The 25,020-nt window shown below is 35.8% G+C and overlaps 2 protein-coding genes, 1 long non-coding RNA gene and 1 other non-coding gene across 18 annotated transcripts; 1 reads left to right on the forward strand and 3 right to left on the reverse strand.

Annotated features, from left to right (window-relative positions):
* Positions 1 to 1,963: 1,963 nt before the first annotated feature.
* LOC113719704 (uncharacterized) lies at positions 1,964 to 10,477 on the reverse strand. Of its 14 annotated transcripts, none has more exons than XR_011814209.1 (5): positions 10,202 to 10,477; positions 8,783 to 8,911; positions 8,032 to 8,476; positions 6,389 to 7,250; positions 1,964 to 6,093 (listed from the first exon to the last, which is right to left on the reverse strand). It is a non-coding gene; the product is annotated as an uncharacterized lncRNA (long non-coding RNA). The 14 variants fall into 14 exon arrangements; XR_011814208.1 differs by having other exon boundaries at positions 10,160 to 10,477; XR_011814207.1 differs by having other exon boundaries at positions 9,305 to 10,477.
* A 1,207-nt stretch (positions 10,478 to 11,684) lies between these two features.
* LOC113719763 (small nucleolar RNA snoR103) lies at positions 11,685 to 11,787 on the reverse strand. The gene has a single exon (XR_003455018.2). It is a non-coding gene; the product is annotated as a small nucleolar RNA snoR103 (small nucleolar RNA).
* Positions 11,788 to 13,349: 1,562 nt separating this feature from the next.
* On the reverse strand, positions 13,350 to 19,997 carry LOC140003952 (uncharacterized). 2 transcript variants are annotated; one of them, XM_072048643.1, is made up of 5 exons: positions 19,585 to 19,653; positions 18,833 to 18,896; positions 18,414 to 18,525; positions 16,559 to 16,666; positions 13,350 to 15,849 (listed from the first exon to the last, which is right to left on the reverse strand). In XM_072048643.1, the coding sequence occupies exons 3-5, from the start codon at positions 18,465 to 18,467 to the stop codon at positions 13,588 to 13,590; spliced, it is 2,424 nt and encodes an 807-aa protein (XP_071904744.1). In that variant the 5' UTR covers positions 18,468 to 18,525; positions 18,833 to 18,896; positions 19,585 to 19,653; the 3' UTR covers positions 13,350 to 13,587. The 2 variants fall into 2 exon arrangements, with proteins under 2 accessions (XP_071904744.1, XP_071904742.1); XM_072048641.1 differs by lacking the exon at positions 18,833 to 18,896 and having other exon boundaries at positions 19,585 to 19,997.
* Positions 19,998 to 20,434: 437 nt separating this feature from the next.
* LOC113687304 (3'-N-debenzoyl-2'-deoxytaxol N-benzoyltransferase-like) lies at positions 20,435 to 21,114 on the forward strand. Its single transcript, XM_027204944.2, has 2 exons — positions 20,435 to 20,502; positions 20,601 to 21,114. Exons 1-2 carry the CDS (start codon positions 20,435 to 20,437, stop codon positions 21,112 to 21,114), a joined length of 582 nt encoding a protein of 193 aa, XP_027060745.1.
* The last annotated feature ends 3,906 nt before the right edge of the window (positions 21,115 to 25,020 follow it).

Below are 25,020 nucleotides of genomic sequence, written 5' to 3' on the forward strand. Positions count from 1 at the left end.
CTCTTTAATGCATCAAAATTCACAATTACTGAATTTGAGGTATTGAGATCTTTGATCAAACTTCGCCTTTTTCACCTCATTTGGTCACTTTTGCATCTTTTTCCAAAACCTACAAATGAAAAATAACAAAATAACTCAAACTTATACTTTAAACATAAAATCACTCCAAAGTAACACCAACTTAAACAAGCATTGGGTTGCCTCCCAATAAGCGCTTCTTTAAAGTCAATAGCTTGACTATATCACCTCATTTTTCAAGGAGGCTTAGTTAACGAATAATCCACCATTTTAGGCCTTGGTGGATCATTGTAAGGTGACTTAATAGAAAAAGCCACATGAACTAATGATGTGAGAAATGGAAGTGACTTACCTATTCCAAGTGTTTCATAGATATTACCTTGAATATGCACCACTTGAGAATTTACCAAAGGAAATGTCATGAGAGTATCTTGGGCAGCAATACCCTTAGAACCTATACTTTCAATGCACTCCTCAAGAGGGGTGAAAAATGAGTCATTAAAACTCACCTCTTGAGGCTCAAAGTTAGTTTCAAAGGTATTATCATGTGAAATGGATATTTGCTCATTGAAATATAATTGAGATTCATCATTTTCATCCAAATGCAATCCATTTTCACATACAACATTTCCACGATTCATGCTAGGATCATTTTGCAAATTATTAGAAGAAATAACTTCACACAATACATTCAATTACTCATGTATTCTACCAAAGTGAGAAGCTAATTCATCTATTCTTTCCTCAATCCTATCAAAACGGTCGGAAGTTGCATTTGCTAGCTTTTCTAAAGCTAACTCCCAAGATGGCTTAGAATCATTAGCTACTCTTTCTATTGCCAACTCCCAAGATGGTTTTGATTCATATTGGACACTTTCAGGTTGGTGATCATAAAAATATGAATTATCACTATAAGTACATTGATTATTCCAACCATAAGCAGGAGAATTGCTCCAATTAGCACTATATTGATCAAAACAAGGATTGTAATGCTCTAATTCATCATAATAATCCACATTTTGTGCTTGCATACATGTATTAATAGCATGATAACCTCCACACAAGTCACAAATCACATGATAAGAATTGAAAGCATTAACATTCCTCCCTTGCTCAATTTCATGCATCATGGTGTCCATTTGAACTTGTAACTTAATTACATCAAATTTTGCCTTTAAGCACCTTAAACCATCTTCAAAAGATATACATTCAGTAAATTCTTGGTTACCTCTATTAAAGGAGCTTTGCACTTGGTAACCATCCATTACCAATCTTCCACTTCTCAAGCATTGTCCTCCAAATTGTCCTACCCTTCTCATCACCTAAAATTGCTTTTAAACAACTTAAGAGCAAAATTAGTAAGAAGAATAGGTGATAAAACACATACACATAAAAAATACTAAAATGACAGAAAATAACATTCACACAATAACTAATAAAATGTCTAAACTAATAAAGTTATTCTTCACACCGATATTGCCAAATCTTCCCCGGCAACGGCGCCAAAAACTTGACGTGCGCGGAGTATACATATACAATTAAGCTCATCCTAATCAAGTTTTACATTTATAAACTCCTAAATACCCCACACGCGATTTATCGCAAGTATACGAATCGTGAGCTAGTATAGGGTATTAAGGGTCGATCCCACAAGGAAGATTGCAATTACCGGTACTACTTAAGCTTCTCTATTATTTAGACTATCAATGAATTATAAAACGGGGCTCAACGCTTCCAAGTAGGTTTCTTGACAGAGGAAAAACTGTAACAGGACCTCCCCAACCAAAGTCCACTGTGGAATGGCCTAAGTGTCTCCAATCAGTAATTCCACTCACCTTTGCTCCTACTGTGGTCCCTTCATGATAATTTAGCTCCTGAAAATCGATAAATGATCGAACATATTCATCAGATACATTGTATTTGCTCTTGTTGATCAATTCTGCTGTTTTATATATCGGTTGATCGACATGGTCTTCAGCCTTGGTCAGAATTCCCCAGTATCCTGCTGGTAGTGGTGGCTTGACTAGCTTTCTTATGTTGATTGCATATGCAAACTTCACTTTCTCATCAGAAGGGATCCCAGAAGCCTTAACTCTGTTTCACGAATTAAAGATCAAGTCAAGGGTAGGGACGGAATCAATTTTTGTGAAAATACATTTATATGGTCATGTAATCATGAAAATCATCCTAACAAAAATTTGTAGCTTTTTGATATAACCTCCAACATCACGTGTGCTTCCAAAATCATCCTAACATTTGGATGGAAATCTCAATCTTCTAGACAATATGATAGCCTTAACAAGATTAGATAACTGAAAACAGCCTGATATGAGTTTTACAGGTATCCCAGCACTACTAAAGGAAGTTCAAAAGCTTCAAATAACATCGTCATATGTTATTCTAAGTACAATGCCATCCAGACCTGATGGCCAATATATTGTCCAATTTTGAAGACAACTATACACGTGTTCATGAGGTCTTAACGTTTTAGGCTGGAGGAAGCATTGAAAGGACAACACATTAGCTATGACATCATGGATTACAGCTACTTAAACAGAAGGGAGCCAAGGTAAATTACAGAATATTAGTATCATGTACTCAATTTGGACAAGAAAAGCATGTGGAGGTTCATTTGTTTACCAGAAACAGAGAATTTTAATCAACAAGCATGCAGGAAAATTCATTGCGATAAACAAATAGTATAAAGGAAAGCAAACTTAGTAATACGAAATCACGATGTACATAGCTGCACAAAATATCATAAGCAAACCTTAACTGTTGTTACATTGAAGTTAATTCTAGAGATACACTTTAGTGAAGTTAACGGGAATTTACTTCCTGCCAAGAACTTGACCGATTCGAGCTTCCAATTGGACAGATTTGGGTAGTGCGATAGCCTTGTTTTTTAAACAACCTCAACAAAAGCCAATGCTTCAATGAAGAAGTATTTGCACAAACTCATCCAATGTTAAAATTTCGTCTATACATCAAAGAACTAAGATAAGCAATTTAATATTTATTTAAACAAAAAAAAAAGTTCAAACTGTTGCAGGCCAGTAACATAAGAAATCAGAAACACCAAAAACCACTTAAGATATTCCCACGTATCCGTGGCATTAAAACAAATACAAATGTCAAGTTACTCTATAGAAGTAAAATTACATGCCTTAGAAACTAAATAAAGTTCTAAACTAACTCAGAGAACAGGGAAAAGCCTTAAGAGTAAGTCCAGAGTATAATCCTAATTGACGCTAAATTCTTCTTATGAATCCTGCATACTTGCAAAGTTAATGTTCTAGTAAATGAAATCAAGTAAAAGCGGATTCACAAGGAAAGACTATAAATGATTTACAACTAAATATCAAGTTCAAATCAGTAAACCAATAGAGTAACATGAAATAATATATCCAAGAAAAGGAAGTAACAATAAATGAGATGTTGCAATAGTTTACTTTTCACATAAACTTCTTGCGTGCTTGACTAACTCCAGTGTTGCTAGAAATATTTATCTCATTAAAGGACTAAGCAAAATCAAGTTAAAATGAACAGGAAGGCGATGCACAAAATTACCTCAAGCTAAAATATCAAAATTAGTGCAAAAGGACATTAATGGCTGAATCGAGTGAGAAAAACAGGATTCGTAAAGTCTATTAGGACAAAAAATTATTACTAATGATACTAAGAACATGAAAGCGACACAAAGATTTCGATTTAATCATCCTTACACCAATAGCATTCTTTACTGGACCTAATACACAATCAAATGAATATTACCAAAAGCCGATTTAACTGAGTAACTGAAGCTACTGAATACATAGAGAAAATACAATGACTGAAATAGATCAAAAACCTAAATGGTTTGCTATATTCCAGCATATTCAAGAGGGATGAGAGAGGAATGTAGATATTCACCGATATCTCAGAGAGGAGATTGCAGCAGAGGGTGGTAAACTTCTCAATTCCCAATAATAATCTTTTCTCTAGATATCTAAGTTGTCTTTTTCTTTTGCTGCAGGAAAGAGAGTTTAGAGTTGCATGTTTTCTTGGAAAGAAATACATCGGTAGTCTCCTCAAAGAAACAAGATAGAAGGCTGTAGAAGATGGAAAACAGAGGCACTAAAATAAGTAAGGAATTGCTATAAGCAGGAGAGCTTGATGCTCTGTTTTAAGTTTTAACGGACTTAACAAACAAAATCAATGTCCAACATTGAAAGGCAAGGATATCCAATAGCTCCTACCAACTCAAGACTAACTCCACTATCTCATTGAAATGGTAATAAAACAGCCCCAAAATGGCTCTCATTTACACTATAACTGGACTATGTTGACTCAATTTTAAAACAAAATAGAATTGCAGGTTGGGCCATAATAAAATGAGATCAAGAGCACAAAACTGCATATGGGACATGAAAAGCGTTCTTAGGAGTACCTAGATACCGTAATGCTGCATATCAATATGTTTCCATAACTCGTGGAGAAATGGCTTTTATCAACTGTCCATTCATCCTTGCCCAATCCAAAGTGGAATAGCTGGGTAATGCAGCTCTCCCATATTATAAATGAAGTATACATCAAAGCAGGTTGAACAATAAGCATGGAATGTATAGTTAAATTCCCTCAAATTGAACTCATATGAAAAGGGTTAAATTCCTGGATAATCCCGACCCCAAAATATTTTAGGTTGTAGCAAAGATCATTTCAAAGTTTCCATTTTGAACAAAATAAAGCATAAATACCAAAACATTACCTAAAAAACACAGTTCAAATTGAAATCAATGACCAAAACCAAAAGAGAGAAGATTCAATAGCATTAGCTTCACAAGGAGGAAGGCCATGGAGGTTCAGTGACACCAACATAATCAACTCGAGCCTGGGGCTGCCACATGGCACTTACAATCTACAAATTGGGTGGAATATTCAATAGAGCTTCCTCTTTCCAACCTCTCCCTCAGTACCTCTCGTCAGTTACGTCTTTCCATTGTCAAGAGTTTATTGGTATTTGTATGTATTTTAATCATGCAGAAAGAGACCTTGTAGTCAACCACCTGATTTATTAAAGGATTGAATCCAAAAAATATTGTCACAAAAGGCAATTCACTGCAATAAATAACCACTTAACTTGGGATGTAAATAAATTATGAGAAAATCATCTGTCCATGAAAAGAATTAAGAAGCAAAGTGCCTGGTTTGTACTTGAAAGACCAAAAAAGAACTGTGAGTTTTAAGTATATGAGAGCAGGCGAGAAGAAGGGTAAGTCAAAGAAAGAAGAAGAGCTGCGAATGAGAGGAGAGAATTCTGGAACATAAGTAGAAAACCGAAAATAGACCTTCAAAGTGATGTTTATAATTGCATGTGGGATACAGGTGGAGGAAAGAAATCGATGCCTATTTAACTCAAGCCCACGTCAGTGCAATCTCTATTGACCAAAAGCCCAAGAAATCAAGATTAACTTTTATGCTCAAACTTCAAGAAAATATTCTTCACATACATCAACAATGATCAGGTACTAACAATCGTAAATTTTATAGTACATCAGAGTATATGTTTGAAAATTTTGAAAACTAAATATTTGCAGCCTTTGGGTGTAGAAGATATAAACATCCAGCAACGATTTAATCTTAAATTAAGAAATTTAATTGGACCATTAAACTCATGATGCAACATCCACTTCAACTTTAGACCCTAATAAAGCAAAGCAGCCACTGAAGCTTTATACAATACCTATACAATATACAAATGAAGCAACTTAGAGCCGTTTGACCCCAAAAAAAAAAAATTTGAAGCTACTCATCAAGTATATTAATTGAGGCGAGTACAATGTTTGAAAGCAGTTAAATTGTTTGGCTTAAACTGCAGTTTGCCCTACCCACTTTTATGGTTTTATCAACAGCCCCATATATAACTACGTCATCATATATCATTGTACTCGTAACTGCAATATAAGAAACTAAATTCCTTTAACCTTGGACAATTGTAAGGCAAAGTGATTGATATAAACCTGTTCAGAGATACCAAAGTGAGTCCCTTCCTTCCATTTGCCTTTCTTCCGCAAGTTTCAATTTTTCAAGAATTAACTGTTGGCAAAAAAGAAAAAAGTACAAATTGATTTATGGAAACCTACTGAAATAAAATCCACAAGAAAAAAAAGCATAAACGATTTCATTGTAGTAGAGAGAGAGAGAGAGAATTTTATGTAAGCAAAGAAGAGGAAGAGGAATGAGAGGGGATTAAGCTCCAAAAACCAAGTCCAACCGAATCTCACGAAACAAAAGCTGGTAACAAACATAGCAAGGGGCGGCAAGGGTGGTGGGCTGGAGTCTGGAGGAAGGAGGAAGGAGGGATGGTGACTAGGAGAAGAGAGAGATTTACCTTGATTCCTGAGTTGTGCTGCAAGGTGTAAGCAAGCGAAGGGGAGAAATTGGTCCGGTAATTAGAAGAGCAGGAAAGAAAGTGGTAATTAGAAGAGAGCAAGGATTGAAATTAAGAGCAAGGAAGAGAGAGAGAAGGCAAAGGAAGGAGTGTGCACCCGATTCAATGAGGCTGTCTGCGCCCACATATCCCCAAGCCGCCCAAAAATCATGCAACCAACAAACACCCCCAGAGTTCATGAAAATTACGGAGTAACCAGACCATTTCAGTGTTCATCCGAGCTTACACACTTTTAGTGTGGCTATGATATGATATCTAGTCAGAATTTACCCTTTTTTGGGATGGGTGGGAAGAGGAGGTGGACTCTCTCCCTGTTTGCGTGCAAGGTTCTACATTTCTATGCTACTCTCCGAACAGATCATGACAAAGACGTTGATAGCATAAATTATGCTGCACCTTCAGATGCCCTCCAAAACAGTATCAAAACCATGGACAACACCACGAAGAAATGGAAAGTACTAAAGCAACTATAAGAAACTTCCAGTAAAGTGAAACTTTAAGTCTGTTTATAACATATTATGGCAAAAAACCACATCAATTTCTTTTTCTCAAGTTATATGTAAAAACATAATCATACGACTGAGATCAACACTGTGAGGAAACGTGCTTCATCCTCTTTAAGATTTCAGTCCATTTGATCCATAGCTCCAGAAACTAAAGAATATATGTGAAGTTTGTAAAAGATATTAGCACTGAAATGGAATAGAATATGAACCAGTGTTTGGATCTTTCACAGCTTTGAAATTGTCAGCGCTCATTCCAAATTGACCAGAATTGCAATTTCCAATTTCCCTCAGCTTACCTGATCAAAAGGTAAACAATTCAACTTCGTGAGAGATATCATCATATGCAATTGAACACACATATAAACTGGAAATAATTGATACCCTAAAATACTTTCACCATCAACCGTATCCAAGTAAAGCAGACAAAGTTAAGCAGATTTTGCTGCAATTGTCCAGGGTTCAACAAAATGAACTCTCCTTGCTTGAGGTGCCAAATAGGGAAAAAGGAATAGGAGAAGCAGATATAACCCATAGAATGTAAGAATAAAGTCACAAACAATAATGTTGGCTGCCAATGAACTCAGAAAAAGTGACTCAACTGCACAAGGCGTGTTGAAAATATGCAGACAAACCAAGATCAGAAGTTCAATAAAAACATAAACAAAAGGATTGGAGTTGTTCTATCAGCATAGTATGGTTTCCAAAATCTACACCTTGGGTTCAGGAAAGTACAAGAATCTATTCTCATTTAATCATGATCTCCAAATGCAGCAAAGATAAACCATGAACAGCTTGAACAAATTCGCCCTCTACAACTTCAAGCACTGCCAGGCTATTAATAATTTGCAAATACTTCACTACAAAATGAGTCCATCACTTCAACACGCATCACAGGATATGATGACAGAAACAAATGTAGTTCATTCTTGAACTACCTCAGCTTAACTAAATGCAATTTGTTCAGGCACTAAATGTTATGAAGGAAAAGCAGACAAAAGCACGCTCAATTGCACAAGCACAGTAACACATACCATAAGAAATACCTTCACTCTAGTTCACATATATGGAAGTGCTTACATTTCCCTTAAACCATCCTTTTGCTAATCTCAGTAATCGTTTGTCCACTTCCACAAGCATCTATTCTTTAGCAGCACCTGAAGCAAAGCTTTATCTGCTCACATTAACCTTCCCCTTCCTCCAGAATCTTCCGAATGCACTAGCCACCTCAGCTCACACTAGCTCCTTTTACTTTTGCAAAAATTCCAGATCCTCTCCTCCTCCTCCACTCTTCTCCCCTAGAACACATTTTCTTTTGCAAAAATGAAGCATTCCTATATTTACACGTGAAGAGCAAAAAAGAATCATTTAACAGCAACTACCCAAAGAAGTTCATACCACCAATGGTCAACAATCATTTCTTCCTTCATCTTTTGACGTTTTTCATCTGCTAATGGCTTCAAGCGAACAATCTGTCTTCTAGCTTGATCATATGATGGGTCAACTTCCAAAACCTTTGTCATATCTGCATATTGTAATGAACACCAGCATAGGAAACAATAAATTGTGAAAAGCCATATGGACTATATGAGAAGATTAATGAATGCCATTGGCTTTGCGTGTGTGTGTGCTTTTGTGTGTGTGAGAAAGAGAGAGAGACAGAGAGAGAGAGAGAGAGAGAGAGAGAGAACAAGCAAGATTGCAGCCATTACACATATAATAAAGCCACCACAAATCATAGATTAGTCTTCTTATAAGCACAAGTTTGTGCTAGAAGTTGCCAGCAGCTGCTCAATGACAGTAAAATATTCAAATTCTTACACCGACATACCTGCTATAGTCTCTTCAAATTGTTACAACTTTTCATACACCTCTGCTCTTCTTAGCAAAACACTTATGTAGTTAAGGTTTAGCTCCAATGCTTTTGTGCATTCTTTAATACCATCATCATATTTTTTTTCTGTAAAACAAACCACCAAAAAGAACTTCATCAAAATCCAGTCAAAAACTTACCAATGCATGACATATGTATAACAATGCATATAAATAATGATATCACATTAGGAGTTATTTGCCAATCAGCCAACAGGTATTAGCAACAGATAATGGAGGCTGCTGTAACGGCAACCACCACCAAGATGCTTAGTGAGGAGGCTAAGTGTATGGGTCCTCTCCAACACAGGGAAAAGAATGGGAAAAGAATACTTTAATGGACAACAAATTATAGCTTTAGGAAAAATTCTAAATACTAAGATAAGTACCTTCTCTTCTCCAAAGATAAAGGATAAGTACATCTTGTTAATGGACAACAAATTATAGTTTTAGGAAAAATTCTAAATACTAAGATAAGTACCTTCGCTTCTCCAAAGATTAAGGATAAGCACATCTTGTCTGCCCCTATGAGCTGAAGAGAATTGATATCCAAATTTGATAGTTCAAATCAAATTGAAAGGGATACAGCTCAGATTGATGAAAACAGATCTTCGAGGAACCTTATTTGGACATAGCTAACAGACTTTCTTCCATGTTCACCATTGACACATTAAGGAGATTACATACAGATTAAGGCATAGCACGTTGCCATGGCCAACTTTCCTACTCGTCAAGATTCAAATCTATCAGCTGTCCAATGTAATTGGAACAATAATAAAAGCGAGGTCTATTTAGATCTGGCAAGAAGAGGTGTAGACAAAATGAGTATTAGCCGTTTATCACTATCAGAGCCAATATATCTTCTTTATAATAACTCAAATTCAGCCTTCATGTGACCATATCTAGATAACAATGTCACCAGTCAAGAAACTTCAAGGAAACCTATAATCATGTAAAAAGACTAAATTAAACATTCACAATTTTCACAACAATGCAGTTGCAATAATATCCACTTGTCTCTTTAACAAAAAAAAAAAAAAAAAAAAAAGTCTTTGTTTCAGACATGAACTATGTACATGTTTTATTACAATATTATTTTTAGAATTTGCCTCAAGTTCCATCAAATGCTCTCGCAGAGAGAGTTTTTTATAACACAATCTTTATGTTTTACTACTCAGCCAAATGATACCCAAGATCAACCCATACTAATCAATTACAACATTCAAAACTGCATTCCAACTCATAGATATAGAGAAAGTTAAAGAGCAACTTTTCAAGAAATACATGCAAAAAGTACAATTTTGCCATGTATCAACTCAGCAAGATGAAAGCTTACCAGTTTATTTAACATGCAGCATGATTTGTATGGCATACTGACCGTAATTCAACAGATTTGGATATACTGGACACAGCTGGTAAAGCAATATCATACTTAGACAATGCCTCTTCATCTTGACCATCTTTAAACAATGTATTATCTTCAACTTTTGCATCGTTGGCTTCTGTTAATGCTTTCTGCTCCAAAGAGAGATAGCTTAAGAGATGACAAGAACTTCTAACAAAAATACAGCTACAAGAGTTTATAAAAAGAACCAGGGCAATAACAGGACAAGAGGATTCCCACGTGACTCCAGCTTGGATCTTCACCAAAAAATTCAGCTTCAACTTCTCTTTTGACTTTCAGAATGTTTTCTGCAATGCTGACCACCCCCAAGATAAACAGCCCAATCAGATACATTCAAAGCTTTAACAGAAGTTTCAAAAATCATCCTTTTCTGGTGGCTAACTACACACATTTTCACAGTCCGAGACAGTCCACATGAAGAAGTTCAATAGCAAAAGAAAAGAGTCTTGATTCTTAACCGTGAATCACAATCAAGTAAACAACAGATATGCTAGTCTGGTAGATAATCTGCCAGATAAATAAAAGAACAAATTTCTGAACTATGCTTCTTCCTACCATGAACAGAATAGTTACTATCTAATCTAGCTAAAATAAAAAATCCAATCCTATTCAAGTGTACAACAGACGACATAAATTGTATACCACTTCACCTGAAAGTGACTGAGTTGTATCATACAATTTTCACAAGTATCAAGATTGATACTGGGACAAATGATCAATACTCATCTTAAATACACAAGATGTATTTAATGTAAAACCTATTTCGCCATTGTCAACACTTTGAAATATTTCAAACTCCAACCGAATATTTATTACTGAGAATAAAACAAAGGAACAATGTGGTAAGAATACTTCTCCCAACTGCAGCAGCTGGTCCCTGGTATATTGAATATGTTCCCTACCCCAAAGAGAGTGTCTCCAGTATACAATAGAAAATTAAGAACAGATTGGAAAAATCAGCTAGAGCAAAAATAGCCCAATGGAACAAGTAAGAATATGGACCTAACAAACAAGGGTGACGATTGAGTATTGAGTATTACATGATTATGCAATTAACAAAATGGTTGCTAAGTCCATTACAACCTAAAAACTAGGGCATTAAGTTGGTTTAACATTTCGACCGGAAAAAAATAAACATCACATATCATTATATATTCAACCAATGGTGCAGAAGTTCCATGCAACTGCCCCATTTTAAAATAGAAAATAATTCAAATGCATGCAGAGTCCTTTGCAAACTATCCTTGGATGCAAAAGTAAAAAAGTGAGATCACAGCTGTTCACCACCAAGTCGTAACGAAATCAAGTGCATACAGAGTGGCAGGTGGCGATTAGATAGACAGCACGGCGATCTCAATATTCATCATTATAAGGAAAACGAAAACCACAATTTTGAGGAGGCCAGGCCTCAAAAGGAGCATCATTTTTTACTCCTTAAAACAATCTACTGGAGCTTTCATGTATGTAGGGCAATTTATGGGCTACAAGATACTCGTTAAACACCCACCTGAAGCCTACTCATGTTATCTCCATATTTACAGCAGATACACATCTTAAATGCACTACCAAGAATTAGGAACATTTTAATCAGTTCCCTCACAGGCTCGGCAAGGGTAACTACATACAATGAGATATCAATAGCAATACACGCTGTTGAGAAACAAAAGCTGTGTGGTTTTATCCAGCAAAGAAAGCAGAGGAATTACAGAGGGGCATACCATAATTAGCACCCCAAGAATGTTTTCAGAAAAGAATCGAGTACCCAAACCAAATTGTCTGAGGAGAAAACACTGATTTTGAGGAATGAAAAAAATAAGTTGAGAACTCAACAATTAAATTTTGGCCCGTAAAACTCCAGCTAAGCACATTAATATCAGCTTCATCAAGGAATCAATATCATCTTTCTCAAATCAAGACTATTCTCAAGCAAGAAGAGAAGCCAATAAGCTACATAAATGGCTTGCATCCCAGTGCTGCTGCAAAAATCAAGAATTTTTAATCACCTTAGAACTGTCATTTACGTATAAACACATCTTCAACTGTGCTAAAAGAAAGGTTCCATACACATAAATGAACAAGATTTCCATGATCCAACCACATTATCTGTTTTACTTGATACAGAGGCGAAAACACATGCTTCTTGGAAAACAAATTCCTTGCCGAACATAATGCACAAAACAACATCCTTGGAAAAAAATACCTTGCCTAACATAATGCAGAAAATGAAAAATGACATTCTTAAAAACAAATATCCTGCCAAACATTAAGCAGAAAACAAATTTCCACAAATACATTGTGCACATATCTATGTGATTATACATTTTTTCACACGTACAACTGGCCATGTTAATTTCCAATAACACAACTGCTACCATGTTTCCTGCACTAGTAAGTCCGCCAAACCTCAAAATTCAAAAATTTAACAATCAAAACCAGCAAGAACAAGACTCAAACTTCCATAATCAGCTGCAAAACTTTTTCTTAAAAATGCAAAACCAAAAAATTAGCACTAAACCCAAAACTAAACTAAAATCTACAAAACGAAATACAGAATCAGCACCAAACAGCTTCACTTACACACCAAACCATAAAAATCCCAAAATTTTCTAATCTGTTCACCAAATTATCTAAGAACTAGGCATAAATTCATCAAAAATTTAACATACTAACTAAAACTCGATAAGCCCAGAAAAAACAAACGAAAAAACCAGTACTTTTACATACCAAAAATCCAATCTTGAAGCAATGAACAGCTAGATAATTGAGGTAAACATGGACAGAAACCACAAAACCCAAGACCTGATATGTAATTTTTAAACAGATGACAATTAGACATGAACGAGGAGAGTGGAGCGGGCGCTGCCATGAGGCTGGAAAAAAGGAGATTAGAAGAACTGGCATCGTTGTTATTGATTGAAGAGGGTTCAAAATGAGGACCAATCAGTCTGCTGCCACCTCAGCTTCCACCTCCAGGTCTATAGCTTATCACTGTCTGATCAGCCTGAACATCTCAATCAAAAGCAATCTTCGCCGTCCAAATTTTTTGAATCAAAAAGATTCAAAATTTTAGAAGTAGATGCTGAAGGGAGTTTGCAATTGCAAGGTTTAGATTTTCAGCCGCTTATTTGTGTTGCAAGTAGCCAAAGAACTAACTGAAATTACCTATAACCGTTTTACTTTCCTGCCAAGATTCAAGAATTCAGTGTTTCTCTGCACTTGGACAACAAAAGACATACTTTGCAAACACAGACAATTACCATTTCTAAGGTTAAATGTCTGTGTTGCTAATCAAAGCAAGACATATCAAATGTGGCTTTTCCATAAACAAGAAATTGCATTACAGGGAATACTTTATTCAGTCATATGACACAATGATCTTTCAAGATTTGCCTGGCAAGATCAATTGCTCCACTTTTCTTGTAGATCAGATGCAAGTTGTAAGCTGCTTCCCGACGAAGATCACAGTAGCCTGACTTTGGAGAAGCCAGACCATCTGGTTTCTCATTTGGAAGGTTTGGCATGGGGCAATCACTTTCATGCATTGTAAGAACCTTTTCATAGTTTAAAGCAGCAAGAGAAACAAGACCGACATGATGATATGCTCGAGCTATATTATACAGTGCTTCCTGACTATATCTGCAAAGCTGTAAATTATTGTAAAGAAATGCCAATCCTTGGGCCACAGACTGATGTTTGTTTTGAAGTCTGTGACCTAGGGCCAAGTTTATCAATGCAGTTCCAGCACAAAGATTGACCAAGGGAATATCTGGCATCAGCTTGTAAGCTTCCAAATATTCCCGAACAGCTGCTTGATGCTGGCTGATCATGGTAAACTGGTGCCCGAAAATGAGAGTGAGTGGTACACAACTTTTGTGCTTGGTTCGCATGGTGTGCAAAAACTTGTTATGCTTTGAATATCGACTGTCCAGTTTTGACATTACTTTGTAATAGCAGTTCCATGCAGAAAAGCTATAAGGACGTTGATTAACAATATAGCGTGCATATTCAAAGCCGTGAGCAGGATCAGCAATAGTGTATGCTATTTGGGCTCCCAGAGTTCTAAGCTCTTCGTTCCTTTCAACAGACAAAACATTGGAGGCCAATTTCAGAGTTAAATTGATGATTTCCAATGCTTCCCAATACTTTTTCAAGGATGCTAGTGATTTGCATAATTCTATAATGAGATGATGATGTTCTGCATCTCTTATAAGGTTTGGAAGAGGAAGCTCTCTTGGCGCTTGTTGGGGAGATTCATCCTCTGAATCATCACTTATCCACTCAATTCCAGCAGCCAAAGCAGCAGCTCTTTTTGCTTCCTTCTTTTTTAGTAACTTTTTTGCTCTGGACGCTCTAGACAGATCTGATGCTGAAGCTACAGGTCTAAATCCATGAAACACAGTATCAGTCCTAACATGATCAAGTATTTTTATCCGTTCAGAAAGAACACTTTTTGATAGCTTCTTCCTTGGCCTGACCTTTTGTTGTATAGTCTCAAGAAACAATGTCTCGCGAACCACAGGAAAAAAAACATCTACAAATGCCTCTAACAATCCTTTAGCTTTATAGATTTGAGAAAGCTTCAACTTTATCTTCCCATTAAGCCACCATGGTTTTGCTGCATTTAGGTTCAAGTTAAATAGTGATTCTGATTCTTTAGGAGGACATAGAACAGAAATGGCTTCATCATCTTTATTTTCTTCAAGAAGAAGTGATGACAAAGCCAGCCGAGCATCAACACTATTCTCAAGTTTGTCTAAAGCTCTGTAGAAGTAATCAATTGATTGCAATCGTTTCCCCAGACAACAGCAACACTCAGCAATTTTCAGATACAGGCAACCATTGTTCTTAACATCATCTCCTACCAACATCATATAGTATTCTACTGCAGATTCATAATGCCCGTGATTCATTAGTGAATCTCCAATCTGAATAATCAACTGGGGATGATCATGTAAATTCTCATGTCTCAAAACATTGAAAAGAGCTTCTGCTTTTACCAAGTTTCCAAGGTGAATATGACATATTCCAGCTTTTGTGCGTAGACATAATGGCATCTCTTTCCCAGAGCAGTAAACCTGCTGTGCATGCTCAATATGCTCGAGGGCTTTATGATGTGCATTGCCTTCCATGTGTAGTGAAGCCAATATATCAACCACATTTAAATCAGGTTCCTTGCAACAATTTCTGAGATAGCTTTCCAGTACAGTGACTGCACGCTCAGATTGGCCACATTTTTTATACAGCTGGGCCGCAGTCTGTAGTACCTTTACATTGTCGGGACAGAGCTGTGAAATTTGCTCATATGAATCAGCAGCTTTCAAATAATCACCCAACTCAACATAAAGAGATGCACGGTGAAACCGCAAATTGATATCTTCAGGATCTGCTGTTATTGCTTTAGAAAGGCAGTACCTGGCTTGTCCTGTATCACCTTGTTCTACGGACCATGTCACAAGAAGCTTCCACAGAGATGCATCCTTTGGGGTTAAATGGGCAGCAATCATGTAGAAATCCAAGGCTCTCTTCTTATCACCCATCTCATTATAGATGAGCCCAAGCCTATGATATGGATCAGGAAGATTGGGAGAAAGACGAATCACTTCATAAAACATCCCTATGGCCTACAAGCTCAGAAAATCTACAATGAACAAGAAAATTGATAACCAAAAACAACCATTATAGACATTGCCCTTCTAAAGATTCCAAGCACACAACCAGAAAATGCCCAAGTCAAAATGAGATTCCGACCAGTTCTAATTAACATAAAGTGCTATGTGAAGACAAAAAGTGACCATCGTATTGAATTTCTCAAAAAGTGCGAGTAAAACTTCATAAGAAATAACTCGGCTTTTACTGAGCTTGTACAGTTACTTCACTGTGCCTAAAAGAAAACTAAATATGCTATTTTTTATAACCATTATAACTAGATCCTCAATACAAAAGGTCTGACTTAGCACAAGACTTAATTCTCATATATCCAGAACAAAGTCAATGCATTCAAACTGCAAGAAACTTATTCACTCAAAGGAGAGGACCAACACTTTGCAAAGCAGGCTAACAAAGTGAATAGATCTGTAATTTTGCATTCCTTATGAAGAAATAGTTCTTCAGCCAACATCATTGTAGATGCCCATGAATAACAAAATGCAAGATATCCAGTCAAAGCAAATGGTAAACAAACTGAAATTTACCCAAAAAGAGAGACAATTAAGGAATGGTCACCACCATGCCTTCCATAGCAGTAATTTGCATGGATATAGTTAAAACCAAATGGTAAATCAAGTAAAGATTGCCCTACAGAATGACAAATAAGGCAAGCTAAGGCCATACCTCTCCATAGCGGCCATGGGCATAATGAAGAGTAGCATCACCAAGTTTTCGAGTCACTTCAGGACTGACTTTATTCCTTGATCCCTTTCGTCGACCTCTTCTCTTGGACTGCACAAGGTAAAAAACAAGCAGTTTGCAAAATGTCCCAAAACCAAAAAAAAATAGGGTAGCATAAAACTTCAGAAGATAATGCAACAAAAAAAACCTTAAAAAACTTAAATATGAATCCAACCAATTTTATTTGTCCGCAAAGCCAAAAAAAAATGTCATGAACAGAGAAAAAAAAGATCAGGAATGTGAATGTGGCTCTCAAATTTCTTTTCCTCAGTCTTTGCCTCAAGCTGGGTATCTCGCTAAGGTGTTGGGCTGCTTGGCAGGAAAAACAAGAGAAAGATAGCTTCTTAGAAAGGTCTCCTACAGATTAAAATGGTTTTTGCAACCATCTCCATCTTGAAACACTGTCAAATTACTCAAATAAAGATGGATAAAAAAGTTACTTACACTAGTCTGAGTTGTGACTTTCAATTTGGTAGAGACAAGGTCCAGTGATATTTTTGTTTTAGGTGTTGATAATGAATTAGAGTGAGTCCCAAAAGACTTGGTACTAGCTAGTGTGCTCTTACCCAGGTTTTCATGGATTAATTCCTATATATGCATTATGAAAAGACTTACATATGTCCACTCAAGACATGAGTTAAAATAAATAAATGAAGCATATGAAGACCAATGGTTTGAGGTGGCACCAGAAACAGAATATGCTCCCCTGAAACACCCAGAATATAAACGTTAAGGTACTAACTATTCTAAGAAATCTTTATCAATAGAAGTTTCCTTTCACGATGGCAGCAATGCTTATAACTAAAATACTTGACGGAGAACATGAGAGCCAAGCTGCTGGCCTTGTTCCTGCTGCTTTTGATATAATGGTGACAGATATCAGACTGCATATGTAGGGAAGCTGCTTGGCCGCATTCTTGCTGGTTTCTCAAAATCTTAAGCATTACCAAAATCGGACTAGATTATGTTTGGGCCACGGGTGAGCAAAATGAGCAAAAAATTAAAAAAACAAGTCCACAGGTCCACGGCAAAAGTCACTCAACAGTTAAAGGAATATCTATGGCTCAGATTCCATTCGTCTACAATCTGATCAAAGAAACCCAAAAAAAAGGAAGCATTATCAACTATGGTAAAATTGAACTCAATCTATTAAAACAGCTGTTCTCCAATTATCATATACTTGTAAAAGCTCTTTAATATAAGTCCAAAAGAACAAAGAAACAGCCAAAAAGGAGGGGGTCATTTCACAGGATTGCCAATCACTTTGTCACCAAAGAGGTTGCAAGGTCAAGAAAAATCTTACTCAAAATGAAAACTGGAAAAGGAACCAACAAGAGTAATTTTTTCCCCAAAAAAATGAAAAAAAGGAACTATATTAAAGAGAATTACGTGGGTGAATCCAAAACATGGTTGCATAGATATGGCGTTGTACTTTATTGAACACATTACAAGAGTGAAACAACATGAAAAGACACGTCCTTTTCATCAACTGAAAGGTCATACCTACCACATTGAAGCATGAAAACTAAGCCTTTAGGTTTCACAGTGCATCTTGGCTAGTGCAAAAAGTTAATCATAAGTTGTATTTTCAATGCGAAATTATTTTTTTTTAGTCAATGCATTCATAATAAAGCAGATGCATGAATGCAGCACAATGTTACAAGAAAAAGACATGATTTTGAAATTGTCTAGACTAGTTAAGCTCGAAATCCTCCAACTTAGCCACAAGTGCAAGAGCAAAAATTGGTGAAAGCACAAAGCTATGGTGGAAAAAAGTGAACATGCATGAATACCATACCTTCCTGGATCTTCTTCTAGAGCCATAATTCATGAGTTCCATTATTTCTTCCATGGTTGCACCAGAAACATCCTCTTGTCGTTGCCGTGGTTTTTTAGCTGCAGGTACTTCCCTGCCACACCACCAATGAAAGAAACGAAAAGAACATAATATCAGCAGAGCATTGAGCAAAAAAGTTGGAAACTTGAGAAAAAGAAAAAACTTTTAAGGGGATTCCAATGGGAAGTATTAAATCACATGCCAAAAAATTCATTTTTCTTTCCTTCTTTAGGTACATAAGAAAACATTAATTCCTTTATGTGCAAAAAATTACAATGAGAACAGACAGTTTCACAATGGTTCAATTGTTTTCAGTGAGTAGATGCCACCTTACTGATACCAAAAATTGACATAGGAGACTCAAACAAAGCCACACTTACTCTCTACCTCCCTAGGTAGGCCATCTAAGAGACCCAGCAATGCCATGGCAATATCAGGTTTTAGCTGGAGACAAAAGAAAGCTAAATCACCATTACCACCCACTCAAAATTGGAAACTCGCCAAGATTCCAAAAAATAAAGCAATGAAGAAAAAGGCTAGATCATCTGATCAAAGACAGCTAAATGAAGCTGTTAAGAAGTAACCAGGTAGCACATTCAAAAGAAACGAGATACAGAAACAACAAAGTCAAACTGCAAATATATATATATGCCAGTGTGTGTAAACTTCTATAACCTCAGCAAAATCTTCAATAAAACCAGAGGAAAAAGATAGCTCCTCTATTAGCGCGACCAATTCTTTCAAATTTTTACAATGTAGGTCGCCCTTATTTAGTTCCATCAACAACAACAACAAGAGAAGCAATCTTCTATAACCTCAGCAAAATCAACAGCCGGATGACTTGATTGTTTCCAAAATTTATTAAACATGTCTTATTGAAGCAAACAGAACACAATTTGCATGAAGCTCTTGATAGGAAACAAACGATGAATTTTCAATCAAAATCACAATAACAAGAAGACGGAACTAAATAAGAGCGACCTACGTTGTAAAAATTTGAAGAATTGGTCGCGCTAATAGAGGAGCTATCTTTTTCCTCTGGTATTATTAGCAATACTCATTCAAAGGACTTGAAGAAATAGTGCAAGTTGCTTTTGATTAGCAAATAGTCAGAAGGAGAGAGAGAGGGTACCCTTGGGGTATGGCTTGGAGACGGGCCTTGCGCTTTTTGGCAGCCAAAGCTTCATAGTCGTGCTCCAGGCGCTGGAATTGTTCGTAAGGCTGGAGCCCAGATGCGTCCTCTTTGGTAAAAGCCAGAGGATCCATGTCATCACTGAACCTGAATTTATACCCTTCTTCCTCTTCATCCTCATCATCATCATCTTCTTCTTCTCCTTCAATATTAGCCATAGTGTTAGCAGTAGTGCCTTCTCCTTCATCATCGACTTCATGTTCTTCTTCCAATTGTGATTCCAATTCCATAGGATGCTCATCTGCATGGAACTCACTGCTGCTACCTACAACCCCAGCACCCTCGCCCTCCTCCATTCTGCTCTCCACCCAAGCGCTAATTGAACTCTGCAAAGGAAAAGCCAAAAGCCTTAGGGTCCGTTTGGTTGGACTGAAAATATCTTTCATATCGAAGTCATTTTCCTGGAAAATCACTTCCTTCTCCATAATATTCTGGTGTTTGGTTACTTAGCATCAACGAGTAATTCATTTATTAATCACAGCAGGAAAAGGATTTAATATAGTAAGCTATATGACAATTGTCATAGACTATTATGAGTTCATAAATACATGCTTATAACAGGAGTTTCATTCCTTACAGTTGCAATATTAACTTCCATTTGCACCTTCAACCCCGTTTACCTGCATGCTAAGAAGATCAACAATAATAGCATCAAAATCACTGGGCCAAGACTTGTCAAGCAATTCGGCACATAGCTTGAAGCTAGCACAGATTAAAAAAAAAAGACAGAGAAAAATAATTGAATACTACCAGTAAGAGAATCACTCCACTTTGAATTATAATGAAAGGAATGGCAAATGAATATATTTTGGAAGCACACGTGATGTTGGAGGTTATATCAAAAGGCTACAAATTTTTGTTAGGATGATTTTCATGATTACATGACCATATAAATGTATTTTCACAAAAATTGATTCCGTCCCTACCCTTGACTTGATCTTTAATTCGTGAAACAGAGTTAAGGCTTCTGGGATCCCTTCTGATGAGAAAGTGAAGTTTGCATATGCAATCAACATAAGAAAGCTAGTCAAGCCACCACTACCAGCAGGATACTGGGGAATTCTGACCAAGGCTGAAGACCATGTCGATCAACCGATATATAAAACAGCAGAATTGATCAACAAGAGCAAATACAATGTATCTGATGAATATGTTCGATCATTTATCGATTTTCAGGAGCTAAATTATCATGAAGGGACCACAGTAGGAGCAAAGGTGAGTGGAATTACTGATTGGAGACACTTAGGCCATTCCACAGTGGACTTTGGTTGGGGAGGTCCTGTTACAGTTTTTCCTCTGTCAAGAAACCTACTTGGAAGCGTTGAGCCCCGTTTCTTTTTGCCCTATTCTTCAGCAAATGAAGGGGAAAAGGATGGTTGTAAACTTTCTGTGTGTTTGCAAGAACATGCTGTTTCAGGTTTCAAAGAAGACATGAATAAGTTGAAGAATTTAGAGCCTGGATTCCTTTGAATGAAGGGTTTCTTGTTATCTTTGTCTATGTTCCCGTCAAATTGAAGAGGTTTCAACTTGGTGAAATTGGCAAACCTTATAAGGGTCTTTGGACAAATGACCTTTTGCCTCAACATTTTCATTTGGTCCCGCAAATAAATGGGGAGTTGAAGGCGAACAATTTTTAGTGTATGTCTAGTTATAAAATCAAAGTCAACAGGCTAAATACTCTCTCTGCAATTAGACATTAGATCAACATAATGCAAATTTTACAAGTAAAAGCTACTCGCATGTATGGCTACGGGACTGAAATCCTGATATCATACCAATTAAGAAACGTGTTGATGACACAGGATTTGGGTCAGTAAAGTATTGAGAGAAGCAATCAAACAACCAGAAAGACAGTCAGAATTGCAAGTTCAAGTTCCCAATAGGCAAAAGCCACAGAAATTAGTAATCAGATTCCAAGAATCATAAAACCCCCAAAACTCAGCAGCCAAATTAATTCATTGGCATCAATCAAATCAAATGTAACCCTAATCAGGTAAGAACAAACTAAAACAAAAGCAACCCACAAAAATTCATTCAAATCCAACTTCAAGAATCTACACCAGTAACTCTAGACAATTTTTCAAAGGAAAAGGGAGGGAAAAAAACTAATAAGAGACTATCATACCTCTGGAAATACTTAAGGAGTCTTCACCCTTGTTGGAGATGCTGTTGCAGGAACGGGGATGAGATGTCGCTGGAGATGGTTTGCCGAAGAAGGGATTGGTTTGCCTATGAGATGTCGCTGGAGATCGTCTTTTATCGCTGCCGCAGAAGGGATCGTCTTTTATCGATGGTTTTCCGTTGAAGGCTGTGAAAGAAGTCTGATTTTACTAAAGGAATCGGTGTAACTTATTTTTCATCAGAAATCATTTTCCCAAATTAAATTGCGTCCAAACAGTGGAATGTTTGGAAAAAATGTTTTCCGTCCAATTAAACGGACCTTACTCCTGTATATTCGAGCCAGAATTGATTAAAAGCTATTATCACTTTACTTTACCGTACCATTAAATCAATTTAACGAGTTAAAGACCTTTAATCATGTATATTTTCCCGCAACTGGAGCTAGGATTGATTAAAGGTTATTATCATTTTATTTCTCTTTAATGTTTGGTACCACTATCAATTTCTCTCTTAACATTATTATCTTTTAGTCGTTTTACTCCAAAATTAACGATCAAACTTAACGAAATTTGTTAATTGAAGTGAAAGACATATTTAGCTCTTAAAATTACTATCTCTTTACTCTCATAAACTATAGCCTCGTTATCAATTTACCCCCTGGAGTTATGTATTAGGCAATTTACCTCGCCATTAAACCAACTTAGCGAGTTAAAGAACTTTAGAAAAATAATAAAAAAATTTAGAGTGACTCTTCTCCTTTTATTATCAAGAAAAAAGTCAAAGTGTTAATCTCTTTTTTCTTGACAATCTTATTAATATTAAAAAAATAGAAAGATGGGGAGAGGGAGGGTGAGGGGGGAGAGAGAGATAGAGAGAGAGAGAAGAACTCAATTCTTTTTAAAAAAAAATAAAAATAAGAAAGAATTAAATACTTTTATTATTTTAAAATTATTTCACTTTTCTATTTACCATCAAATTCCAATCATAATCCCAACAATCTTAAAATAATACGATAATGGTAGACTCTATTTTGTTTTCTTTCCTTCCAAAATCTAATTTTCTGTCTCCTTCTTTCCTATCTCCTTTTCTTTTTCTAGTATTAATAAGTGTGAAAATAATTTTTGAGAAAAAGATCTCTTAAAGTGAAAAATAAGGAAGAATAATCATTCCAACTTTTTATTTTTAATTACATATAAAAAAGAAAAATATATTTAAAAATTTTTACCATACTAGTTAAATTATCGATGAGATAAAATATTTAGAAAATAATGTTAGGAATTAAAGCGATTGTATCACTATAATTTCAAGAGAAAAAGTGATAATAACAATGTGATAATGCTATAGAATAAAGGGGTATTTCTGTCCAAAAATTCTTAACATGTTGAGATGAATTATTTATGGGGATGAAGTGGCTAAAAGATAACGTTAAGAAGTAAATTGACAGTAGTTATATAGTTTAAGGGGGTAAAGTGATAATAACCCATGATTAAATAGTCTAATGGCTATTTACTTAAACCCAACGGTTAAATCCATCCCACCCAAGCTCACCCAACCCAACATCACTGTCATTTGTCATATGTTTTCACTTTTATTTCATCCATAGAATTAGGGTAAATTTCACAAACCTCCCCTAAAGCTTTACACAATTACAGGTAGCTCTCCTCAAATTTAAAAAATTATATTTATCTCCCTTACTTTTACTTTTTAGGTAACAAAACCTCAAATGAGATAAGCAAAAAAAATGGTGTGAATATCCTAAACCATCCTCCTGGATTATTTTTTAAGTTCAAAATTACCTCTACCATCTCCATTCCTTTATCACTACCGGTCACTCCACACTACCATCTCTCTAGCTCCTCTTCCACTAGAAAAAAAAAAAAAAAGACTGCAATATATGTTGAACGTTAAGCCCATGTTCCATCCACTAAGCCTCCTATAAGTTCTCTCTCTCCCTCCAATAGTCAATCTATCAAGACATCAGGCTACCTATTTGATTCAATGTTGCCAAATTGTAAGGAAACTTACTAGCGTTGTTTCTTTCTGGAACTCCTTCATGTTTTTATACTTTTTAACGAAATATAACAATCTAACTTAAGACTCCTAATGGTTTCTTTTTTCTCAACTTTTTCGGCAGAAGTGGTGTTCGTTCATTGAAATGATCTACATGTGTACTGCAAACTGTTAATGTAACAGTTGTTTGGTCTCAATGCTACTTGTTGTAGGTAATTTGGCTAGAGGAAAAAATGAATGAAACTTTCAAGGTCCAGGCTACTCATTTGCTACTTGGAGAGTGGATTGTGGAGTAGTCACAAAGAAAACAACAAAAATAATAGTTTTGTACCTAGATTTCTAAAAGTAACTTTTTTTTTTTTGTAAAAAAGGCAAACTATTTTTTTTTACCTTCCAAGTGAAAATCTATCCATAATAGTCAAATTATGAATCTTTTAAATTATTGCTGTGGAATCATTGATTTTACTTACATATATCTTCTCAAATACCATCATATTCAATTTTTAAATCTAGTATTTGACGTTTCTCTCAAAATTGTAAAAGAATATGTTGTCCCAATTTACTTTTGAATGGTTGATATAATTCTTAATCTTTTTTTCTTAACAGCATCGAAGTTACACAAATCTAAAATGTGATATATGTATTAGTATATATTTATAATCAGATGAGGGTTAGGTTGAATGATAAGAGGGACGGAACTATAAGTTGGAGATTTTGGATTTAAAGACAAGTATATCCAGAATCAAAAGTTGTAAGAGACTTGAATTATTCAAGAATTTCATGGGAAAAAATTTAAAAAATTCCTTATTTATTTGGAAAAACATAAGTCCTCACCCTATGAGTTTCCTCATTTATTTGGGAAAAATACTTCTTGTGCTATTTTTAGTTAATTCCCCAATATTTAACTAAAAATTTTGCTACCCTTAGATGATTAGATGGTTAAGATCAAAACTCATAAATGATTTATATGGTAATTTGTAATTAGTTGATTTACAAATGCAATTTTTTCTTCTTTTTTTTTTTTTTTGCTTTATATCTCAAAATCATCAAATAGAAGTGAAGGAGAGAACCCTTATAAAGTACACAAGATTTAGAAAGAAATCCATAATTCGGCATCTAATCTCCCAACTGAACAGTAACTTATTGACAGTATATTTGGGAATATTTCAGTAGCATAGAGGTCTAAATATTCCCCTCTAACTAGACATTTATTCCCTTGCATCTCTAACAATTGGATCAACCCCA

Source organism: Coffea arabica, chromosome 5e (genome assembly GCF_036785885.1).
Source record: "Coffea arabica cultivar ET-39 chromosome 5e, Coffea Arabica ET-39 HiFi, whole genome shotgun sequence".
NCBI classification, from domain to species: domain Eukaryota; kingdom Viridiplantae; phylum Streptophyta; class Magnoliopsida; order Gentianales; family Rubiaceae; genus Coffea; species Coffea arabica.